The sequence below is a fragment of the Microcaecilia unicolor genome, chromosome 3 (genome assembly GCF_901765095.1).
Source record: "Microcaecilia unicolor chromosome 3, aMicUni1.1, whole genome shotgun sequence".
Lineage (NCBI taxonomy): Eukaryota > Metazoa > Chordata > Amphibia > Gymnophiona > Siphonopidae > Microcaecilia > Microcaecilia unicolor.
In genome coordinates this window covers 192,299,536-192,320,932 of record NC_044033.1, presented here as the reverse complement: position 1 = coordinate 192,320,932, position 21,397 = coordinate 192,299,536, and the positions used below count along the sequence as shown (strand labels likewise).

At 43.1% G+C, this 21,397-nt stretch overlaps 1 protein-coding gene across 1 annotated transcript in view; it reads left to right on the top strand.

The window, feature by feature from the left end:
* ACVR1B (activin A receptor type 1B) overlaps positions 1 to 21,397 on the top strand; it is a 110,311-nt gene that overhangs the window by 44,508 nt on the left and 44,406 nt on the right. The window contains exons 2-3 of the mRNA XM_030196858.1: positions 14,657 to 14,896; positions 16,829 to 17,077. Of these exons, the coding sequence (XP_030052718.1) occupies positions 14,657 to 14,896; positions 16,829 to 17,077 (489 nt within the window). The remainder of the gene's footprint in view (positions 1 to 14,656; positions 14,897 to 16,828; positions 17,078 to 21,397) is intronic.

The window sequence follows — 21,397 nt, the reverse complement described above, 5'->3', positions numbered from 1 at the left end:
GCTAAGCAATGCTCCAACTGTACTCAGCAGAGAGCAGCAGCCAGTCCGGTCTCGGGCCCGAAAGTTTATGCTGGCTTCCTGATGTCAGGGGGCCCGGAAACAATGAGACTGCAATGGTTTCCAGTGCAGGTGAGGCTTACAACGTGTCTTTTCAAGAGGCAGGCAGTTTGCCAGCAGCCATTTTGCTGCATGGTCTGGGACTGCGCTGCTTGCGTTGTCTGAACCTGACCCTTCTGCGGACGTTCTGTCTTCATGGTTGACGACTTTGAGGGTTTCTGTTGGGGGGGGAGATGGCTCAGCCTTTCTCCCTGGAGTTCAACTTCTGTTACAGAAAAGAAAGTTGGGCACAGTGCCAGCAGTTAATCCTGGCACATGCAGGGTAGTGAGTGCTGCTGTGTGGTGGTATGCTTGCTTGATGATTATTGCAGCTACAGTGGTTGATGGGACATGGGCGTGCTTTACAAAAGGACCTGTTGCTTTGGCAGAGGCATACTGGAGATTTCCACTGAGCACCAGCAGGATATACCAGTGGGTTGACTGGGAAGAACCAGGTTTTTTTTTTCTCTACCTCCATCTGCTGGTAGGAGGGGATAGTACCCACTTGTTCAGAGGGTGCAGCTGACTAAAGCACAATAAATTATTTGGACTTTTGCCTAAGGAGAGTGAGAATAGTTAGGCTTCAAAATTTGTAATAGCTGTAAAGCTTTAGAATTTTCTTTGGATAATCTAGGGAAAGAAGTGCTATTCTAAAAAGATCTTAAATCTCCTGATTTGAAACCTCATGCTTCTCAAATAACATAATAAAGTACTTTTTGAAATTTAGCAACCAGGAAATGTTTGTTTCCCTTCCACTGATGATTAAAGGCAGCTTTTTAGGCGTAGGAGCCAAAAGGTGTGAAAGTGTCATCTAATAAAACAGCAGTGAGCTGAGAACAAGGGAAGCTGGGGTTCAAATCCACTAACACTCCTTGGGATCTTTGGTAAGTCATTTAACCCTCCACTGCCTCAAGTACAGACTTAGCTTTCTGCATTGGTCCCAATCACAGGCCTAACCTGTGTGGTTACTGCAGGTAACAGAATTCAAACACGCGTGGGATAAACATAAAGGAATCCTGTTCAGAAGGAATGAATCCTAAGGAGCTTAGCCGAGATTGGGTGGCAGAGCCGGTGGCGGGAGGTGGGGATAGTGCTGGGCAGACTTATACGGTCTGTGCCAGAGCCGGTTGTGGGAGGCGGGGCTGGTGGTTGGAAGGCGGGGATAGTGCTGGGCAGACTTATACGGTCTGTGCCCTGAAGAGGACAGGTACAAATCAAAGTAGGGTATACACAAAAAGTAGCACATATGAGTTTATCTTGTTGGGCAGGCTGGATGGACCATGCAGGTCTTTTTCTGCCGTCATTTACTATGTTACTATGTATAATATGCCAAGCAATGCAGAGAGGGATTGAGTGCAGGTGTTAATGGCTGTGCATTCCATTAAAATGAATGCGAATGAGGAGGCCATTGAGTATTCCACAGCAATACAGAGAGGTAGACCAGGGCTTTTGATGTGTGGTTACCATGAGAATTTTTTCACCATGTCTGGGACTGCATACAAGGTTTTGCAGAGAGGATTTCATGCCAGTTTTTGAAATTTAACTGCCGGTTTTGTATCCTACTGCAACCTGAAGGCCGCCCCTGCAAGGTTTAAAGGCAGACAGAAGGTTACAGATATATGCGTCTGTCTGAACAAAAGTGAAAGTGCACATTGGCACCTGTTCTTCTGCACCTAAATATGAGTCTCACAAAAATAGCTTGCACATATTTTTTTGTGAGGCTCATATTTAGGTGCAGAAGATCATGCGCAATGTGCTGGTAATTCTGATTTCTTTTGGATATGTGCACAAGAACCCGCTATCTGTGCATATATCTAACATCCCCCCCCCCCCCAAATAGCTGCAAGTAAAATTAGAATACATTTAACTTTCAGCATGGCACTGTATCTCACTGAAGCCAGTTGCTCAGAAATCTGTGTGTTGCTCTACCTCAAGCCTTTTCTACATGAGCCCTTAGATTGTAAGCCTTTACAAGGACAGGGACTGACCTACTGTATTTGAGCGTAACTCATCTGAGTTACTACCAAAGAGATACGAGTTAAATCCATAACTGCTCCTGTTTTAGTCCCAAATTGAGGGATGTTTTTTGTCTTGTGTATTTTTATTCATTTTCAGTCTGAGAGATTTTGCATGCAGGGCAAGTCTAACCAGTGTTGCACAACAGGAACAATGTGTTTTGTGTTTAGCCTCTAGCTTTCTTATTTTGTCTGATAATGTTTCTTTTTTAATTTAACAGAGGTTCTTTATTGTTTTGTGAGGGAAAAACCATCAATTATGGGCAGTGATATAATAGGCTAATATAACAAAGCATTGCATAAAAGTTTGGTATAGAATTCATCTATCTAGCAAAGGAGGGGAATGTCATCACAGCATGTTTCTTGTTTAGATCTATGAAGCATTTTAGTTAGTGAAGGTAACCTCATCCCTATAGCGCGTTTTGAATTTTCTTATGGACCTTGTCAAAGTTCCCTGGTTTTGTAGAAGTCTTCTATTATTTTCACATTGCCATGATCACATTTTTTATATTCCTCAGTTTAGAAAGTCACAAATGAAAAAGTGATACAAATACTTCTTTCCTTATTTGTATTTCTTTTCAAATAAAAAGATAGTGTAAGGAACTACAAAACAAGTAAGGAAAGGATGTGGAGAATAGCTTATGGGATTATTTCCATCCCCTCTGTGCATGTGTTGCCAATATGTGTGTCTGACATGGAGGGAAAAGGGAGGGTGGTTTGAGTCAATGCCTACATTTTCTATTGGTTTGGAAAGAATACAAAAATGAAATTGTCCTATCCAGACATTAGATGTCATAAGCAACAGACATCAAGGAATGGATTCTATTGTATAACAGGATGTCACTGTCTCAATGCAGCAGGGGGTTGCCATGTGTTACTACAATCATCAGGTGTCACACTTCATAGCAACCATTAAGCAAGCTAGATGATTCAGGCATTAAGGGTCCTGTTTACTCAAGTGCAGTAATTTTTTATTGGGGGGTGGGCACTTACTGCATTGTAACAGCCAAAATTAACATGTAGTAAGTTCAAAAGCTCTGAAGTAGTTGTTGATATTGGAGGCATAGCCAGCATATCCCCTGCAGTTACCACATAGAAATTTTTTTTACCATGTGTTAGGTTCATTCGCAGTTAGCATGGATGCACCTAATGCCACGTCTTGAGAAGGTGTTAAATGCATATGCACTTAACCGCATATTGATAGTTAGTGCACAGTAATTAGCGCACACGGGCTGCAATGTGCTGGTCCTGCCCCAAATCCTGTTCCAAGCAGTGCAAAGAGTTGTCTGTTTTTAGAGCACGTGGAGGTGTATTTCTAAGCACTTAGACTTACAAAGTTACATAGCAACTTGTGGAACTTTGGAAGTCTAATTCTTCGATGATCAAAGGTAAATCCAGACGTTAGAGGCCACTAGTGCAGGACTAGTGCCTGCATTTACCAGTGCAACATGATTGGAGGAGTTTGGCGCGAACGTGCCAGGGAATATCATAAAGCTCATTTAAACTATAGTTAAATGTAGCTCTTCAGTATACCACCCGCTCTGATCATATGGGTGGAATAGGACCTTAACCATACGCCAGCTCGGAACTGGTGTTAGGCTTAAAGCTGTCTTCCTTCCCCCCCCCCCCCCAAAAGGCAAGACCCTGGTGGCCTAGTGCCCCCTAAGCCCCTGGATACACCCCCGGACACCGACACAGGGGGCTGGAGGTCCGGTTAGGCAGCAGGCTTCTGCGTCGGTGGGATTCTGTTTCTCCGGAGACACCTGCTGTTCAGTGAGTCCCTGCCTTTCTCATTTCGGTGCGGGGATACAATGCTTTAGTGTGGGCGACGCTGGTGTTTGAAAGCAGCGGGACTTTGTGTGGTGGCATGTTTGAACGCTGGGGAGGAAGCGCTGAAGTTCCTCTTCCCGAGCAGCCTTTTCCCACACTAAAATTGGTAGGCATGTGGCCCTCTTTTCTCCTGATATCGGCTCTGATCCTTTCCTGCTCTGCGGCCTTGATGTGGACGGGGGGGGGGGGGGTGCGGCTTTTCCTAAAGGACCTTGTGTTCCATTAGACACTGCTGGTATAGGGGATTCCCCTTTATTTTCTCCAGCCTTTGGTTTCCTTTACCAAAATCAGTCAGAAACTGTTTGAATGTAGCTGGGGCAATGGCACAAATTCTTCTCAAACTGCAAGGGGATACAAGGGAAGAACAGAACTAATTTAAGCTGTTTCTGTATCTTCTGAGCAGGATCTCCTCTGCTCTGGGACCTTAATTTGAACCTTTCTTCTTTAGAGAGCTTGGCCTCAGTAGCCCTTTTCGTGACTGGGGGAGTTTTTATGCCCATCTCGGGCAGATGGGTTCTAGATGGCTAACTTTTCCAGAAGGAATCTGATGGTCCTTTGATGCATTGTTTTTTTGGGGGAGGATGCACGTCAGCCATTCTGGGGGCTTCTCTGGGGCAGGGGGCTTCTGACCCCCCCCCCCCCCCCAGCTCATTGTGCTTCTCTGTATGCTTATATGTTGCAGAAGTCTGGTGGGGGAACTGACAGTTCCTTTTTAGACCGAGACAGGGAACAAGCCAGAAAACTCCAGCTCAGCAGTAGGGTACATTGCTCCCCTGTCTTCCTCTATGCTGATGGAGTATTTTTAGGGCAGTCCCTTTCTGCACAAAGGCAGAAAGAATCACCTAAGCTGGAAAGCCATGTTTGCCGAAGTGGGTACATTGATAGCAATGGGCATCACTGTGGTGAGTTTAGATTTTCTTATAGTTCCTGTGTTGGCTAAGGCTGTTCCTGGTGTGGAAAACAGTGAACAGCATCGGAGCAGGGCTCCTTGTATGTTGGGCCTCTGAAACAGCCTATTTAGTATTTTATTTACAGACTTTTCTGTCCCCTCAATTTTTCTCTGAGGGCAGTTGCTTGAACAGCTTGGAAGTTTCCCTTCTTCCTTTGTGAAACTCTTTTTATACTGGCAGTACAGGCATTGCCTATGAACACACCACCACCCTGAGTGTGCCTGATCTCTGATCTTGGAAGCTCAGTACAGGGTTGGGCCTGGCTGGTTTCTACTTGATGGGAGACTGCCTGGGAATACCAGGTGAAGTAGGTTTTCTTTTTTTTTCTGCACCTTCCTTTACAGGTGGGATTTTCTAGGTTTAATGCCTGTGGCTCCAGGTTTCAGTGGGAAATGTTACATATTGTTATTTTCTGGGGCTAGTGCTCTGGTGTCCATGGTAACCATGGAACCTCAGTGCTGTCATGGGGGCATTTTCTCCAGGTGCAGTAGTTTCAGCAACATAGTTTTATTTCTCTGGAAGATGGTTCATTTATTTATTAGGATTTATTTACCACCTTTTTGAAGGAATTCACTCAAGGTGGTGTACAGTAAGAATAGATCAAACATGAGCAATAGGCAATTACAGCAGTAAAAATATTCAAGGTAACAGTACAAATATTGGCATGGTATACTACTTGCAATGACAACACATACGTAATAGAACTTTATAATTGGTAGTGTAGTGAAGGGTAAGGCAAAGTTGTAACGTATAGATGAGTAAAAAAGTAGGAAGAATTTGAAAGTTGCACATGAGGTCAGAGAGATGGTTAAATATTATCTCAGTTAGGCTAGGAGGGATAAACATGTCCCACTGCAGTATGTGTAGCCTGAGTCAATCCTTGTGTGTGTGAGTGAGACTAACAAGTTAGTTACTTCTTCCATTAAAGGCTTGGTTGAAGAGCCAAGCTTTCACCTGCTTCCTGAAGCAGAGATAGTCTTGTGTTAAGCGGAGCCTTTCAGGCAATGCATTCCAGAGTGTGGGGGCTACTCCGGAGAAGGCTCGCTTGCGGGTATCACATCGTGTAATGTCTTTTGGAGAGGGTGTAGTCAGTGAACGTCCCTTGGGAAGGACCTTGGTGTCCTTGGCAGTGTGTGGAGGATCATCCTATTCTTCAGATACTCTGGGCCATTTCCTTTCAGGGCCTTGAAGATCAGACATAGAGTTTTAAATTTGACTTTCAGCCTGAAGATCACAGGTTAAGGCTGGTTTGTGCATCATATTAGAAGCTGTGGCCCTCGGCTCCTTTTCTTTGGGGCATGTTTTACTTCCCTCTCTCATATTGCTTGCCTTGACAAGCACTGTTTGCATAGCTGGACAGTTTACACTATGCTACAGTGCCAACGGTTAGCTGTAGTGGTTTCCCACAGCAGCTCTCTACTCTTCTAGTTTAACTCTCTGACACTGCATACCAGCAGTTATCTGATGTCATCTACTGTGTTACTATGAGGTTATGAAGTAGCCTCCTACTAATTGACAGTATCCTATAGTAATCCTATACCAGGCTAAATCCAGAGATTAATACCAAGTTTAGCTGAATTTGTGCATGTACAAAGTTGCATGTAAATATTTTTTAAAGGTTGGGTAATCAGATTCAACTCTGACATAGGCAGAGGTATTCTAAAACTAAGGACCTGCCACAGAGAAAACAGCCTTAATGGAAGGCACGCAGACAAACCAGCAGCACCACTTTCAAAATTATAGTTCCAATACCTTGTAGAACTTTGAAAATTAATGAGCAGATTTTAAAATTTCATTGGTTGCTCAACAGATCCTATGTAAATCCACTAATTTAGGTGTAATCTGATCATAGATAATGTAGCAGAGTTTTTTGTATTATTTGAAGCGGTTTGAACAAATAAGCAGGTAACCTACAATACACAGCATTACAATAATCAACTACATAGCACCAATTATCCAAAAATCATTTGGATCCAACAGATCTTTAAGTCTACAAAACAGAATAAGTTTGCGAAAAAGTAGTAATTAACTGAAAGAATTTGAAAATGAAAGTCAATTCCAAGCCAAGTTAATATCAAAGATTTCTGCCAGCAGACAAAGTGCCCTAACTTACAAAAGTGTTTGCAGGTTAGTACCTGTTTTCTGAGAAGTGTAGCTTTTGGCTCATTTACATCCTTAGCCAGACATGTGAAATTCTCACACATTACTAAAGTCAGGAAGTTTGTGCATTCTGGCTCTGGTAAAGCATGAGTTTTTAGTTAAAAGAAGAAAAGAAAACCCCATCCAAGGCCTGAACCTCCAACCTTAGTGGTCCAGTGGACGTTTCTTCCCCCAACCCTAACACAAAGCTAAAATGTTGAAAACACCTTTCCCCAAGGCCCCCCACCCCTTACATAAGAGGGCTGACCCAGTCTGTTATCAGCACCTTCCAGACCTTGATTTGCCCCTAGGGCTATGGGGGCAAAAGTGGTTCTCAATGGCTGTCTTGTTCAAAATGGTACTTCCAATTAAAGACATTTACCACCCGGGGGGGGGGGGGGGGGAGTGAGGGAGTTGGATGTAACCAACCAAATGCTGTAATCATTACATTCACTTCTGTTTAAGACTCACAGTTTTAAGATTTTTAAATTTTAGATTACTGAAGAATATAACTTCAAAATATGTTTAACAATATGTCTTAACTCTGGTATTATGCTCAAGTTAGGATCTTGCCATACACATTTGGTCATGCTTATAATTAGGTTGGTTTCCATTTGGAAGAATACGTCTGCTGGTCACAACCCCTTTCTTAGGAACTTGTTGCCTCAAAAGCTAAAACTTATTTAATTATGAGTATTTGAGCTTCAAGTGGCAGTTGAAAATGTAAGGTCTCGGTCAGTGTTCATCATCATGAAAGCACAAAACCCCTGGCTGTCACAGGGACAGTGATGTCCTATACAGTGCCCCACACAGGTCATGACCCGAAATGCAGTTTCACAACTGCATTTGATTTAGCTCTGCTCCAGGTCTTGACAGTGAGGGAGGCTCATGGTGTAATATTTCCTTATCTTTTGTGGTTAAATTAGCGATTTTAGAAGTTGAGTCTGTATTTGTCATTGTGTATTTCAGTTAGAAATTAATAAAATATACATCTCTATATATAAAACGCACCTCCAACATTCTATGAAGCCTCCACAACTCCCAACGTTCTAAATGCATGGTGGTGAAACCCACATCTCCTGAATTGACATCACGTACTTCCGGGTTCGTCACAAGTAGAAGTGACCAACCACACGAGGTTTCTCTGCTTCAGAATGTTGGAGGTGCATTCTATTACATAGGATTGGTCAGTTCATTGTAGCACAGCCAGAGCTCAGTGTCCTGCACAGTAACACTCAGACACCAGAGAGAGAGAAGGGGGGCCTGAAACAAGAGGGAGGGAGGGAGGGGAGGGAGGGGGGGCCTGACACCAGAGAGGGGGGGGGAGAGTTATCTCTGTCACACACACACACTCTCTCTCTCACAGTCAATGTCTTTCTCTCTCTCACTCTCACACACTCTATGTCTCACACTGTATCACATTCACTCTCTATGTGTCACACAGTCACTCACACACTCTCTTGGTCTCATACACTCAGTCTCACAGAGTCTGTGTCTCACACACACTCTCTTTCTCGCACACACTGTATCTGTGTGAAACACACTCTTTCTCACACTGTGTCTCACATACGCACTTGCACACACTCTCATTCTCACACACACACTCATTCTCACACACACACTGTCTCTCTCACAGACACACTCGCATATTCACTCTCTCTCACACACAGTCACTCTCACATACACTCTCTCAAACATACACAATCCGAGGAAAACCTTGCTAGCGCCCGTTTCATTTGTGTCAGAAACGGGCCTTTTTTACTAGTTTTATCATAAATGGCAAATGAAGACAGCAGCTTTGTCTTTTAAGTGATAAAAATAATGTATTGCTGCTTCATAGCGAGTATGAGCATAAAGAGCAAATGCCTAATTAGCAAATTGTACAACAAAATAGTATGCTAAAAACCCATTGTTTACAATTGAAATGACCGTTTCTGGTAAATTTGTATTTCTATTTTTTATTTTACAACAATTTTTATACCTTTGTATCAGGCTGATTTATAATTTCTTTATATATTTATAATACATTATTTATATAATTTAATTGGCCACATTCTTTAATTGTCTAACTCGTTTATAATATTTTCTGTAATGTTCTGACAGAGGCTAAAAAACAGTGCATGTCGGGTCAATAAATGGTTCCTTAATTCTTCAACACGCTTCTGTTTCTTCATGGCCATTCTCGATATGTTGTGGTCTATGTGATGATGATCTCTGGGAAAGGGTGCCTCAAGTAGTAGATCCAAACTGTTGAAAGTGGCTGATTTTTTTTTTTCATGCCATGTGCCCATAGGGAGTCTGCAAAAATTGAATGTTTGAACTTCTGTAATTTTTTCACATGAAAGGATGGTGTTATGACAGTTTACACTAACAGAATTCATTAAAACCTCAGTTTTTGTTTCTGGTGACTTTAATCACCTTTTCCCAGAGATGGTCATATATAGTGAATGGAACAGGAATTTGCTTTGTGTCCCTCTGCTGGAGGGGGAGAGTATATTTCCACTGATCTGGCAGGTCGTAAGGAACAGCATCTATTGAACACATAACTGTACTATCCACAGCATAAGGAGGGGGAGCAAAAGTACATCAGGCTACATCCTCCTCAATAGCCCTGGAGCCTGCTGCTGCTTTGAACTGCTCAATTTAAGGGGGTCTTTTACTAAAGATTAGCTCGAGTTATCTGCATCGTGGCCCACTTTATTCCTATGGGCCCTGCTGCAGATAACTCGAGCTAATCTTTAAGACCCCCTAAATTAGCAGTCGCCCTTCAGTGGTAAAGGAGGAGGATGCAGCTCAACATGCAACCATTCTTTTCCCGCAGACAGTTCAGGAAGTAGGGGTGCAGTCATAGAGCAGGGAAGGAGTTTAATAGCTTTTGGTTCCGTGGAAAGGGAGGATTTTGTGGCCTTTCCTGTGAAATTGAGAGTTCAGAGGTTCTGGTCCCAGGTCCTATGTTCCTATAAGCAGGGGCTAATTCTTACTGTCCTTTCTCACTGGCTCCAGTTTTTAAAATGGTGCCAGTTGACCTAACTTGGCTATCTGGAAAGCTAGATTTCCATAGCGTTGTCTCAGTATCATCTTGAATTATTGAGTTGTTATCCTCACTTATCAGCAGATGGAGATAGAGAAACTGATCTTTCCTAGTGACATCAGCGGTACAAAGGGGCTGTGCTCAGTGGAAAGCTCCAGTATTTCTCTACTTCTGGTAGATGGTAGGTTGTTCAGGCTTGTGCTCCTGGTACCTGGCCTAGCTCCCAACAGTGGATGGGGTGGATCCCATCCGGTCTCATGGCTTTGTCCACCGTTAGGTTTCCTAGTTGTTCATACACACACTCTTCCGTGAATGGTGCTATATCCACTCCACTCTCATATGTACTTTTGCCAGTCAATCGTGGTCCTTCTCCTAGATTTTCTTCTGTGAAAACAGAACAAAAGTATCTATTTAGCAAATTTTTTTATTTTATTTATCATTTTACTTAATTACATTCACATTTAGCACATAAATGTAAGGAAATACAGAAATTAATATAAAAAGGAAAACATTTTCTCTCAACAATATATATTTACGTAATTGTCCACAATTGGAAGATCCAAGATCAGGAAAACAATCTTAAAGAAAATAAGAAAAACTCAAAATGCTTAATCTTACACTTCACATTTTCTGAGGGAGGAAGGTTAATCGGTTATTGCAGCCGGTACAGTGGTAACTGAAGGAAGTTGCTGCAGAGGATTCTTCATCTGTTTCCACAAACTCTTATAATTTCTTAGGTTCAAACAAATAAGTAATAAGGAAATAAAACACTTACAAGGGAATCGTGCTAGGAAGGTCCCACCCAGGGCAATGATTCCTGGCTTAAAAGCCAAGACCTCACACCTCCCAGTCTGCGATTCCCTTGATGTGTCAGGAAATATATGCATCTTTGAACCCAAAAAACTATCAACCATGTATCGGAAATACAATTTCAAAACATTATTCCTATCTAAATCAACGACGAAAATCACTAATAATAACTCTATAACTTCTGAATTTTCCCAAATGTCAGTTAAACTTACATCTCTTTTCTCTGATGAAGAAGAAGATTTTAAAGGAAATATAATTTTAGTCACTAAAAGGTGGCTATCAGAAGGTATTAGCAAAGTATCAGAGAAATATTTCTTCAAGAATTCAGTAGATGATATATAGGATATTATAGGTAAATTTATCATTCTCAAGTTATTTTCCCTTAATTGGTTCTCCAGAAATTCCAATTTTTACAAGAAAGATAACAATTCTTCATTACCAAATTATCTGATTTTCATAGAGAAGCCATTTCCGTAATCAAAGTCTCTATTTTTATATCTTGGACTTCCACTTTGTTAGATAAGTATTAATATAAATTCTTTAACTCACATAGTGAAAAATTTTAAACATCTGAAGAAGAGAGTTATTCACATTCTGCTGCAGTTCCTATAGTACGTCCATTATGACATTATTGGCTTCACCAAGTCCAATTTCTCCAGAGAAACCGCTCCAGATATCTTCGGGGGAAAGAGCTCACTCTCCAATCCCCCAGTTGGTTTATTATCCGAGTCGATGGGTCACATGAAAATCCTAACCCACTTCGGGTGTTTCCATTATTGACCTCCATAGCGAAGCATTACTATTTCTGGGTCTTGGAGGGGTCGTGCCAACAGGGGGACTCAAAGTCACTCTCTCCACTGAGATTCGGCAATAAAGCCTTGCTGTTCCCCGAAGCAAGAACCGATATCCCCGACGTTATGACCCCGAATCTCTCCAAAATAGACTGAGAAGTGGTGGGAACCCCAGCCGTGTTCGAGGAGGACAGCACCAAGGCTTTGCCTTTTCTCTTCCCCATTCTCTGGAGAGCGCGCCGTCTTCTTCAGGCATTCTGGTGTAAAACGGGAACTCAACTAGCGTACGTCCTCCCTCAACGCCATCTTGAATCCTCCAGGTTGGGACACTCTTTGTCTGGTTTCTCCTCAGAGGCCTGTCTGATATGGGTAACCCTACAGCATAGCCCTCTGAGTCATTGAAACACGGAAGCCCCGCCACCACTTACAAGGTGGTGTCCCTTCGGAGGGGTTATTTAGCAAATTTTCCTTTTCTTCATCATTATCAACATAGTGGTTCGCATCATCTTTCAGTCTCACAATTCCCTTTTTAGTCATTTTCCTTTCACTAATATAACTGAAGAAATTTTTGTCACCCCTCCTTACCTTTCTAGCCATTTGTTCTTCCACTTGCGCTTTTGCCAGACGTATCTCTGTCTTGGCTTCCTTCAGTTTCATCCGGTATTCCTCTCCGTGTTCCTCTTCTTGAGTTTTTCTGTATTTCTGGAACGCCAATTCTTTAGCCTTTATTTTCTCAGCCACTTGCTTGGAGAACCATATCGGTTTCCTTTTTCTCTTGCTTTTATTTACTCTCCTTACATAAAGGTTTGTGGCCCTATTTATAGTTTCTTTTAGCCTGGACCACTGCCCTTCCACTTCTCGTACGTCCTCCCAGCCCATCAGCTCCTTCCTCAGGTATTCCCCCATTTTACTAAAGTCAGCATGCTTGAAAACCAATTTGGTTCATTTACTGTTGAAACCAAAATTGTGCTGTGCAACCCTACTCCTCCACCCCCCCCCCCCCCCCCCCCCCCCCGGGCCTACTGTGTTTCATTGGTGTAGTAGCTAGCCAAGACAGACATGATCCCCAGTCACTTTTGCCCACGCCAGCTCCTCAGTCAAAATGGCTGTCATGGCCTTTCAGCTCCTCAGGGGGCCAATGGGGATAATCCAGTTTTCTATCTCATGGATAGGCTGGGTGCTGCGCAAGATAATACAGCATCCCTTTCTGGTCCTTATGGTGGCCCCAGATTAGCCATGGTGATTATCTACTAACAGATGATTCAGATCTGCATACCACAATCTACTTTACATTTCCCAGAGGTCATGACTTGCTCAAGCAGGGTCCAGTAGAAATGGAGGATCAAGATCCATTCTGGCTTACTGTTTGGCCTTTGAGGGGCAGCAAACTGCAAGGAAAGATTTTCATTGCAGTGGTTTCCACCTTACTTGAGGCCCTCAAATCTTCCACTTCCCTAGTTTGGAAGGCCTTTGAGAATTGATACAGTCAAGTGTTCCCTTTCTGCTCAGAAACTGAAGATTCCCAAAGTCCTTGGGTTTCTGCAGTGAGAGTTCAATCGGGTTGGCACTGAATTTGCTTAAGGTTCAGCTGATAGCTCTTTTCTGTTTTCTGATATAAAATCCTGGAACTTTCCTAACTGCTAATGGGGGCATTGTTCGTTTTTTTTTTTAAAGGGGTCGCTCACTTGTGTCTTTCTGTTTGTCCATCTCTTCTCTTGTGGGATTTGAATTTAGTACTGAATGTTCTCTTATAAGCCCCCTTGAACCCCTGAGACAGATTTGAATAAGGACATTTGAAAACTGTGTTCCTGGTGGTGCTTTAGTCAGCCAGGAGAGTGTCGGAGCTTCAGTCTCTTCCTTATCAGGAACCCTGTCTCTCTTCTTCTCAAAAGACTCTGTCTGTGTCCATCTGCACTGTTCCTTCCTTTCTTCCCAAGGTGATCTCCCCTTTCATGTAAACCAGGAGGTAGACCCTCCTTTGTAGATGGGGGTCTGAACTGCCTGGAATCTTCACAAGCTGGACGTCCACGGAGTTCTCATATATTTACAGGAGACAAATGAGTTTTGCCTCATGGATCATCTTTTTGTTTCTTCCATGGCTCTAGGCAGGGTGAGGCTGTGTCCAAGGCCTCCACTGTGCTTTGGATCAAGCCGACCATGGAGGCGACCTACGTTTCTAGGAATAAGAGCGCCTCCCAGGTTGAGAGCTCAATCAACCCAGACACTGGTGTCTTCCTTGGCAGAGGCCTAGGTGGGTTATCTGCGGGGTGGTGACGTGGACTTTGCTGCATTCTTTTGTGAAGCATTACAGACTGGATGTGCATGCCAGAACCCATTCAGACTTTGGCAGATCCGTCATTCAGAGGGCCTTGTCTTCCCTCGTCCAGTGAGTTCTGCTTTGGTACATCCAAGTAGATCAGAATGGTACAGCCACGCTAAAGAAGATGAAATTTAGTCATGCCTGTTAATTTTCTTCACTTTAGTCTGGCTGTACCATTATGAGACCCTGTCTTAGAAGACTACTGTTGTTGGGACTCATGGAGATCCCCATCTTTCTCTCCAGTGGTGTTTTACAATAAGAAGAACAATAATAAAAGAAATGGAATTTATTATAGTTGCAGTGGTTGATGGGGTATGGGTGATATTTCTGGACCTTTCACTGCTTTGTCAGAGGCATACTGGAGCTTTCCACTGAGCACACCATGATGTCATTGGGAAAGATCAGTTTCTCTACCTTCATCTGCTGCTGATAGGCGAGAATAACAACCCAGTAGTTCAGGATGATAACAGGAAATGAATAGGTATGACTAAATTTCACCTCATTTTTGGCCCTCAAGAACCAGGGTGGTACACCCCTGATATAGAATATACTCATTCCTTTCTAGGAACTCCTGGTTAGAACATTATCACATCCTGCTTCATTTCTGTTTGCTTCTTGCTTTGGTTGTTCTTTTTCACAAGTGCATCACTGTAGTAATCATTGTGTTTTCACAGCTTTGACTTGCGTCTGCTCAAGTTGTAGCCATACAAACTTCACCTGTGAAACAGATGGTGCTTGCATGGTTTCCATCTCTAATCTCCAAGGGAAGGAGCACCACATCCGGACTTGCATCCCTTCAAATGAACTGGTTCCAGCTGGAAAACCCTTTTTCTGCCTCAGTACAGAGGCTTTACGCAATACACATTGCTGTTACACAAATATGTGCAACAGCATCAACATCATGGCACCCAGTGGTAAGTAGATGCTTTCAAATCCTTCTCATTCATCACTGTAGCTCTTTGTGACTCTTAGCAAATCACTTAACCCTCCATTGCCCCAGATACAAAAGCTCATATTGGGAGCCTAATTGGGACAGAAAAAGCACTGAACAAAAAAGTGAGGACAGGTTAAAGAGGAAATCAGGAAGTCTTTAATAATAGCTTCAAAACGACCCGACAGGGCAGTGTTTCGGCATCAAAACCTGCATCAGGGGTCAAATCTACATAAAACATGAAAATTAAAATTCAGTATGAAATAATAAATAACATAAATTATTAACAATAGTGACATATCTAAAATAAATTATGTAATTGAAAGAATCATATGATTAAAACATAACACATAAATGATAATATATTGTGCAACTACAAAATGGAAATCATATATGCAAAAAGTATAACGAACATTTATGTATATGAATTACAAGTTTTATATATCAGATATTATAGTATCGATTGAAATTTGAAATTGCTTAACAGTAAAAAAAAAAAAAAAAAAAAGTACTTGCATATATATTTGTAAACCGCTTTGATTGTACAGCAGAAAAGTGATATATCCAATTCAGAGAAGACAGTTTGATGCATGGAGTTAAATACAGCCCTTCGGTAGATGATGTTTTTAGTTGTAATCATTAATAAGTAGAGCTGGGGAAATCCTGATCACAAAACATGCTATGCTGAAGAGAGGAGGCTTATGCTGCCACTGTGATCTAGGGTTGGCCCCATTGCCAAAACACTTAGATGACCAGAGAAAGGAGTGGAAGAAGATGAGTTCATCGGGTAAGGGATCAGAATACCTGGAAGCAGGGAAGACACTTGGAGGTGCATGCTAGAAGCAGGGAAATATGGTGAGAGGAACGTGGTGCAGTTGTGGTAGAGAGAGTATGCAGCAACATAGAAAAGGATGAGAGAGTGTTCAAATGTGGGGGGGGGGGGGGGGAGCTGAAAGTGATGAGAAGGATCTGTAGAGGAAACAGAGAGAATGGAAGAACAAAGAAAAGTTTTTAAAAAACCAAGCATAAAGTAGAAAAAAGAAGAAAAAATGTTTAAGAACAGAGACTATTAAGACCAAAAAAATAAGGACAAAATGTTTTTGGCTGGCACCTAAATTTTCTAAACATTTTCTGTCCCTGAATCAATTACATATGTATGGTATAGGGCTAGTGGTAATGTGAGGGAGGGGGGGTATATTTTGTAAAGACTGCTGCAAGATACTGGGGTTTGCCAGGTAGCACAAATAAGATCTGTTCATGTCCATTTAAATGGCAAAATGTGGTTGTAATCACATTGCTACAAAGATTAAATATATCCTTTACAAAACTTATGAGTCCTGTTGCTTAACGAGCTAGAACAAATGTAACTCTCCACTTGTCCCAGAATAAAATGTATACATATTACAGGGAAGTTCAATTCAATTTAATGAGTTTCTGCCTCTTACCCCTTACCTCCTTGTATCATTGGTAACAAGAATGGAATTTATCCTGTTTGAAAGTGCAGTCAGGCAATGCAGTGGTTATTGCAGAAATCGGAGCACATTGTATATAGCTCTGTGGTTCTTGAGACTCTTATTGTTTAAAATAGAGGACACTTTGTGAAGAATTAGGTTTGCAATGTGATTTTTCTGTAGGATTATTAGATTGACACATACAGAAATCATTTCCTGATGTCTGTAGTAAGGTGTGATTAGATTCCTCTATTTTGAAGCCAAGTTTCAGAATAGAGCAGTAGTTTCAAGTTCTAGGAGGGAATAAAATCTGTGTGACCCATCTTGAATCATTTCATCTTCATCCATCTGAAAAGAATCTGAATTCATCCACAGTATAGTCACTCAGTTCCTTTAAATGTTTGCTTTTTCTTTTTCTCTGTTTGTCTTCTCCCCAAACCTTCCACAACATTAAACTGTTGAAGGCCCCATAAAGGACAAAGAGCTTCCTACTACCCTGGGCCCTGTGGAGATGGCAGCTGTAATTGCAGTACCTGTTTTCCTGGTTTGTGTTGTTTTGATTGCGGCACTTTTCCTGTTCCATCATCATCAGCGCATGTATCACAATCGACAGAGGCTGGATATGGAGGATCCCTCCTGTGAGATGTATATTTCCAAAGATAAAACACTCCCAGATCTGGTTTACGACCTCTCGACATCGGGATCTGGCTCAGGTAGAAACATCTGACTTTATCTATGCCAAGTGATGATTTAAAGTGCTTCCTTTCTTGGTTTCAAGCTGAAAGATATGCATGCAGTATTTTACAAAGGCAACAGCCAGAAAACTAATTATTGGCATTTTTCAGGTGGTTCTTGGTTTCTTCTGGTCATATTTTTGAACAAGAAAGACTCTGATAAGATTCTGGTGGCCAAGAGACAACTTGAAATTCAGAATCTTAGTTGGTTTTCTTGTTCTAAGATAAGAACAATATTTAATCTGTAGCAGTCTAGTTTGGGCTGGTTAATCTCTTTAGCTTTCTTTAAATTCCTTACATGCTATATGTCAAGGGGGAAAAGGTAAAATAGATAATCATGTGAATATTGGTCCCATTATGTTTTACATTCATTCAAATAGGAAGGAGAGGCTCCTGCTCAGCACGCTGAGCAGGCCAGCTGCTCATATTTAGCAGTACTTAAGCAGGCAGTGGCACTGAATATCGGCTCTGCCCACCTGAGCACTGTCCGATTAGTGCCAGGGCAAAGTGAGTGAGGAGCTGACTGTTATGTGGGCACTGGCCATATTTTCTGACAGTGCCTGCTTAGTTAAGCAAACAGGACCACATAAAAGGTAGTCCTATGTTTGCCCGCTTAGCTGTGTGGGTGCCTCAGCTGAATATTGGCCAGCACCCACATAACTTCCAGATCGTTGGATGACCCAGGTATTTAAGGCCAGTGTCCAGACAGACATGACCCTGGCATTGAATATTCACATTAGATTCAGTCCACAACAATCAGTGGTTTTAAAACTGCTGACCTCCAAGGGCTGATTTCTAGATTACTGATGTACCACTGAAGCCCCTCTCAGTTGAGTCACCAGAGCAGCTTTGACATTTTCTTTTGCATTCATAGCTTCTATGCATAATTTTGTTTTTGCTAGTGTTATTAAAGCCTGCTAGAATAGAGCCATTTGGCACTTCCATTTTTTTTCTCCCTTCTGGACAGAGTTAAAATGGGAAGGAGCCACACTTGTAAAGAGGGCTTAAAACCTACTCAGCAAACTTTGTCTTCCTTTCTTCCTACTTTTATATTAAAAAAGTTAACCATACTCCAGAATGACAAACTGTAAAATTTGATATTGCATAAGCATGCTTGCAGAAGCCTAATGGATCCAAAGCTCACTCATTTAGTGAACTGTGGATAACCATGAATCCTGCAATAATGGGCCTTGAAACAGTCCACGATCAATTGGCTAGGATTCCATGGCCCCTGGAGACTGTGAATGCTGCCTCCAAAGTGTCTCCAGCCCTGGCCACCCTTTGGGAGCAGAGGACCTGAGTTGGGAATTGAATCTAGGCCTTTCTATGTGGTAGTGCATACCACTGCTACTGCCCTAGCTGACCGCTTTCTAACCTGTGATTATGTTAAGGGCAGAGATGGAGTTAACTAGCAGAAAGAATTGTCCGTGGAAGTGTTTTTTGTGTTTACTTCAAGCTGTAGTATATATAGGTGAGAATGTATCAGTCCTTTTAGCCCCGAGTTAGCACTAACTCATATGGAAGTGTTGTCTAATGACCAAGATCTCGCCAGCACCTATAGGTGGCTGAAAACTTCCTCATCTTCTGGCTTTTGAGATTTAAGTGGATGAGTCCCAAGAAGATAATAAAGTTAGAGGTGTGATGGAGGAAGTGGCATCACCCAGCAGCATGGTCGCTTAGACCGAGAGCTCCTGCTTCCCCTCAGAAAAATTAAGTGTTATAACGAAGCCCAGCAACTCAGATAAGTGGCAAAAGCGAGCAGATGTTAGCGGGCTCGAGGGGCATCGCCACGAATAAAAGCGCGAGGACGACGGCGGTAGATTTGTCACGCTTCGCCTTCTCCAATGAAGCACAAGTGAAAGGAAGCAAAATGGCGGAGAGCCGTGGACCAGTAGACACAGCGGACACGTCGCGCTCCCAGACAGGGGAGCCTGCGCTAGCACAACAAGCGTCGGGAAGTCCCGGAGACGAGGCTCTCGTAAACCTGCAAACCTGGCTACAAGAAATCAGTGTGGACCTGAAGGCCCTCCGCTCCGAAGTGGCAACACTTGGCTCTGAACTGAGGGGAGAGATACGAGAGCTGGGAGGCCGCATAGAGGAAGTTGAAACCCATGTAAAGGTGCACAGTGAGGAGCTGGGGTCTCTGCATCAACAAATTGCTGAAATGCATGGCGAACAACTAGCCTTGCTTGATAAATTGAAGGACTTGGAAAACCGAGGTCGTCGCAACAATTTGCGATTTCTGGGTCTCCCGGAAACCCCAACCTACCAGGACAGTGAACAAGTTATCAAACAGCTGGTCAGTGAGCTGTTGTCGATGGATGGTGACGGGGTTCAGAGCAAGACTATTCAGTTGAAGAGGGCGCATAGGGCGCTGGGCCCCGCACGTAATAACAAACCTAAAGATATAATAGCCCGTTTCACCAGCTTTAAATTAAAGGAACAGGTCCTGAAAATGGCCTGAACAGAACTTCAGATCCGTCAGCAGAGGTACGCGACGGCTTCAAGGGAAGTATTTCGGAGGAAAGGGTGGTGTCCAGACTGCCGCGGTAGGGGGGTGCAGGTGTCATTAACGTGGAGGGGGGGTGTTTAAATCTGAGGGAGGGGGGAGTCTGCAACTGGGTGGGAGGGGCGTGATGGGCCTTGAACTGGGAGGGAGGCAGTGACGTGTGTGGGGGTGGGTGGGTGTGTGGATGTGCTTCGGGTGGTGGGGGGGGTGTTGATGCGCCGAGCAGGGTCATTTATGCGGAGGGGAGGTGTTTAAATCTGAGGGAGGGGGGAGTCTGCAACTCGGTGGGAGGTGCGTGATGGGCCCTGAACTGGGAGGGAGGGAGGGATGTGTGTGTGGGAGGGGGGGGGGGCGGGTGTGTGGATGTGGTGGGAGGGGGCTGTTTGATGTTGGAGGGTGGGTGGGTGATGTGATTCGTTGAGTGTCATTGCTCCGCACTCGACGTCATCACGCTTGACGTGTGGGCAGGGCAGACACTCATGGATGAAAACTTATCTCAGTCACTTCACTTTAGAACGTTGGGTAAACTTATCTCTGCCACTTCACTTTAGAACGTTGGGAAAGTGAGGCTTCATTAGAACGTTGGAAGTGCGTTTTATATAGAGAGATAATGGGTGATATTAAATGTTTGTTGCTGAATGTAAGAGGATTAAATATCCGTAGGAAACGGCAGCTGCTATTTCGGGAGCTGTTGAGGCTCCAGATAGATGTTGGTTTAGTACAAGAGACCCATCTCAAACCGCGACATGAACATCTATGCCACCATAGTCAATACCCCGTTATCCACTAAGGCCTCTAGTAGTGATAACACGAAAAGTAAGGGAGTTTTAATAGCGTTCAGTGGAGCCAAGCCCTGGGAGATACGGAAAGTGATAAAAGATAAAGGTGGGAGGTACCTACTAGTAGTATTTGCGTTTGCAGGAAGGGCATACATAGTGGTAAATATTTACGAGCCTAATGTAAACCAAGGAGAATTTTTTGAAGAGCTTGACCAGTTGCTCACTAGAAACATTGAGGGGTCCTTGTTAATAGGAGAGTATTTTAATCTCACATTAAATCCACAATTAGACAACTCCTCAGTCAACACAAACTATGCCAGACAAGATAGGCAGAAATTTCAAGACTTCATAACACGTTGGCAATTGATAGATTGTTGGCGCAGGGACAACCCCACTTTGCGTAATTATACATACTTTTCAACAGTACATCAATCATCCAGGATAGATATGTGGTTAGGAGAGGCCTCCCTCCTAAACTTAGCTGGAGCTCACCAAATATTACCCTGCACTTGGTCTGATCATTCCCCGGTGGTATTACAACTTTGTGCGCTGGGACCTGATAAGACGAAGCGCATTTGGCGTCTTGATGATGCATTACTGGCCGACCCAATTAATTTATCTCAAGTGGAACAATTCATTAAAGATTATGTCCAATTTAATGACAACGGGGAAGTTTCCCCAACTGTTCTATGGGAAGGCTTTAAGGCAGTGATACGGGGTCACCTGATTGCATTGAAATCACGGGTGTGGAAAGCACGCTGTGCAAAGGAAACAGAAATATGACAGCAATTGGTCAAGACTGAGGCGCTTCTACAGCAGGGGAAGGGCCAGAGACTAGCGAACCTCAAGTTACGGGCACACGAGCTTCACACTCAGTTGCATGATCTTGAATTAGCAGATATTGCAGAACAATTGCAGCGAGTGCGACAGTCACATTTTGAATTTGGTAATAAACCTAGTAGGCTACTGGCCCATAAATTAAAACAACACGTAAGCAGAAATATGATTGGG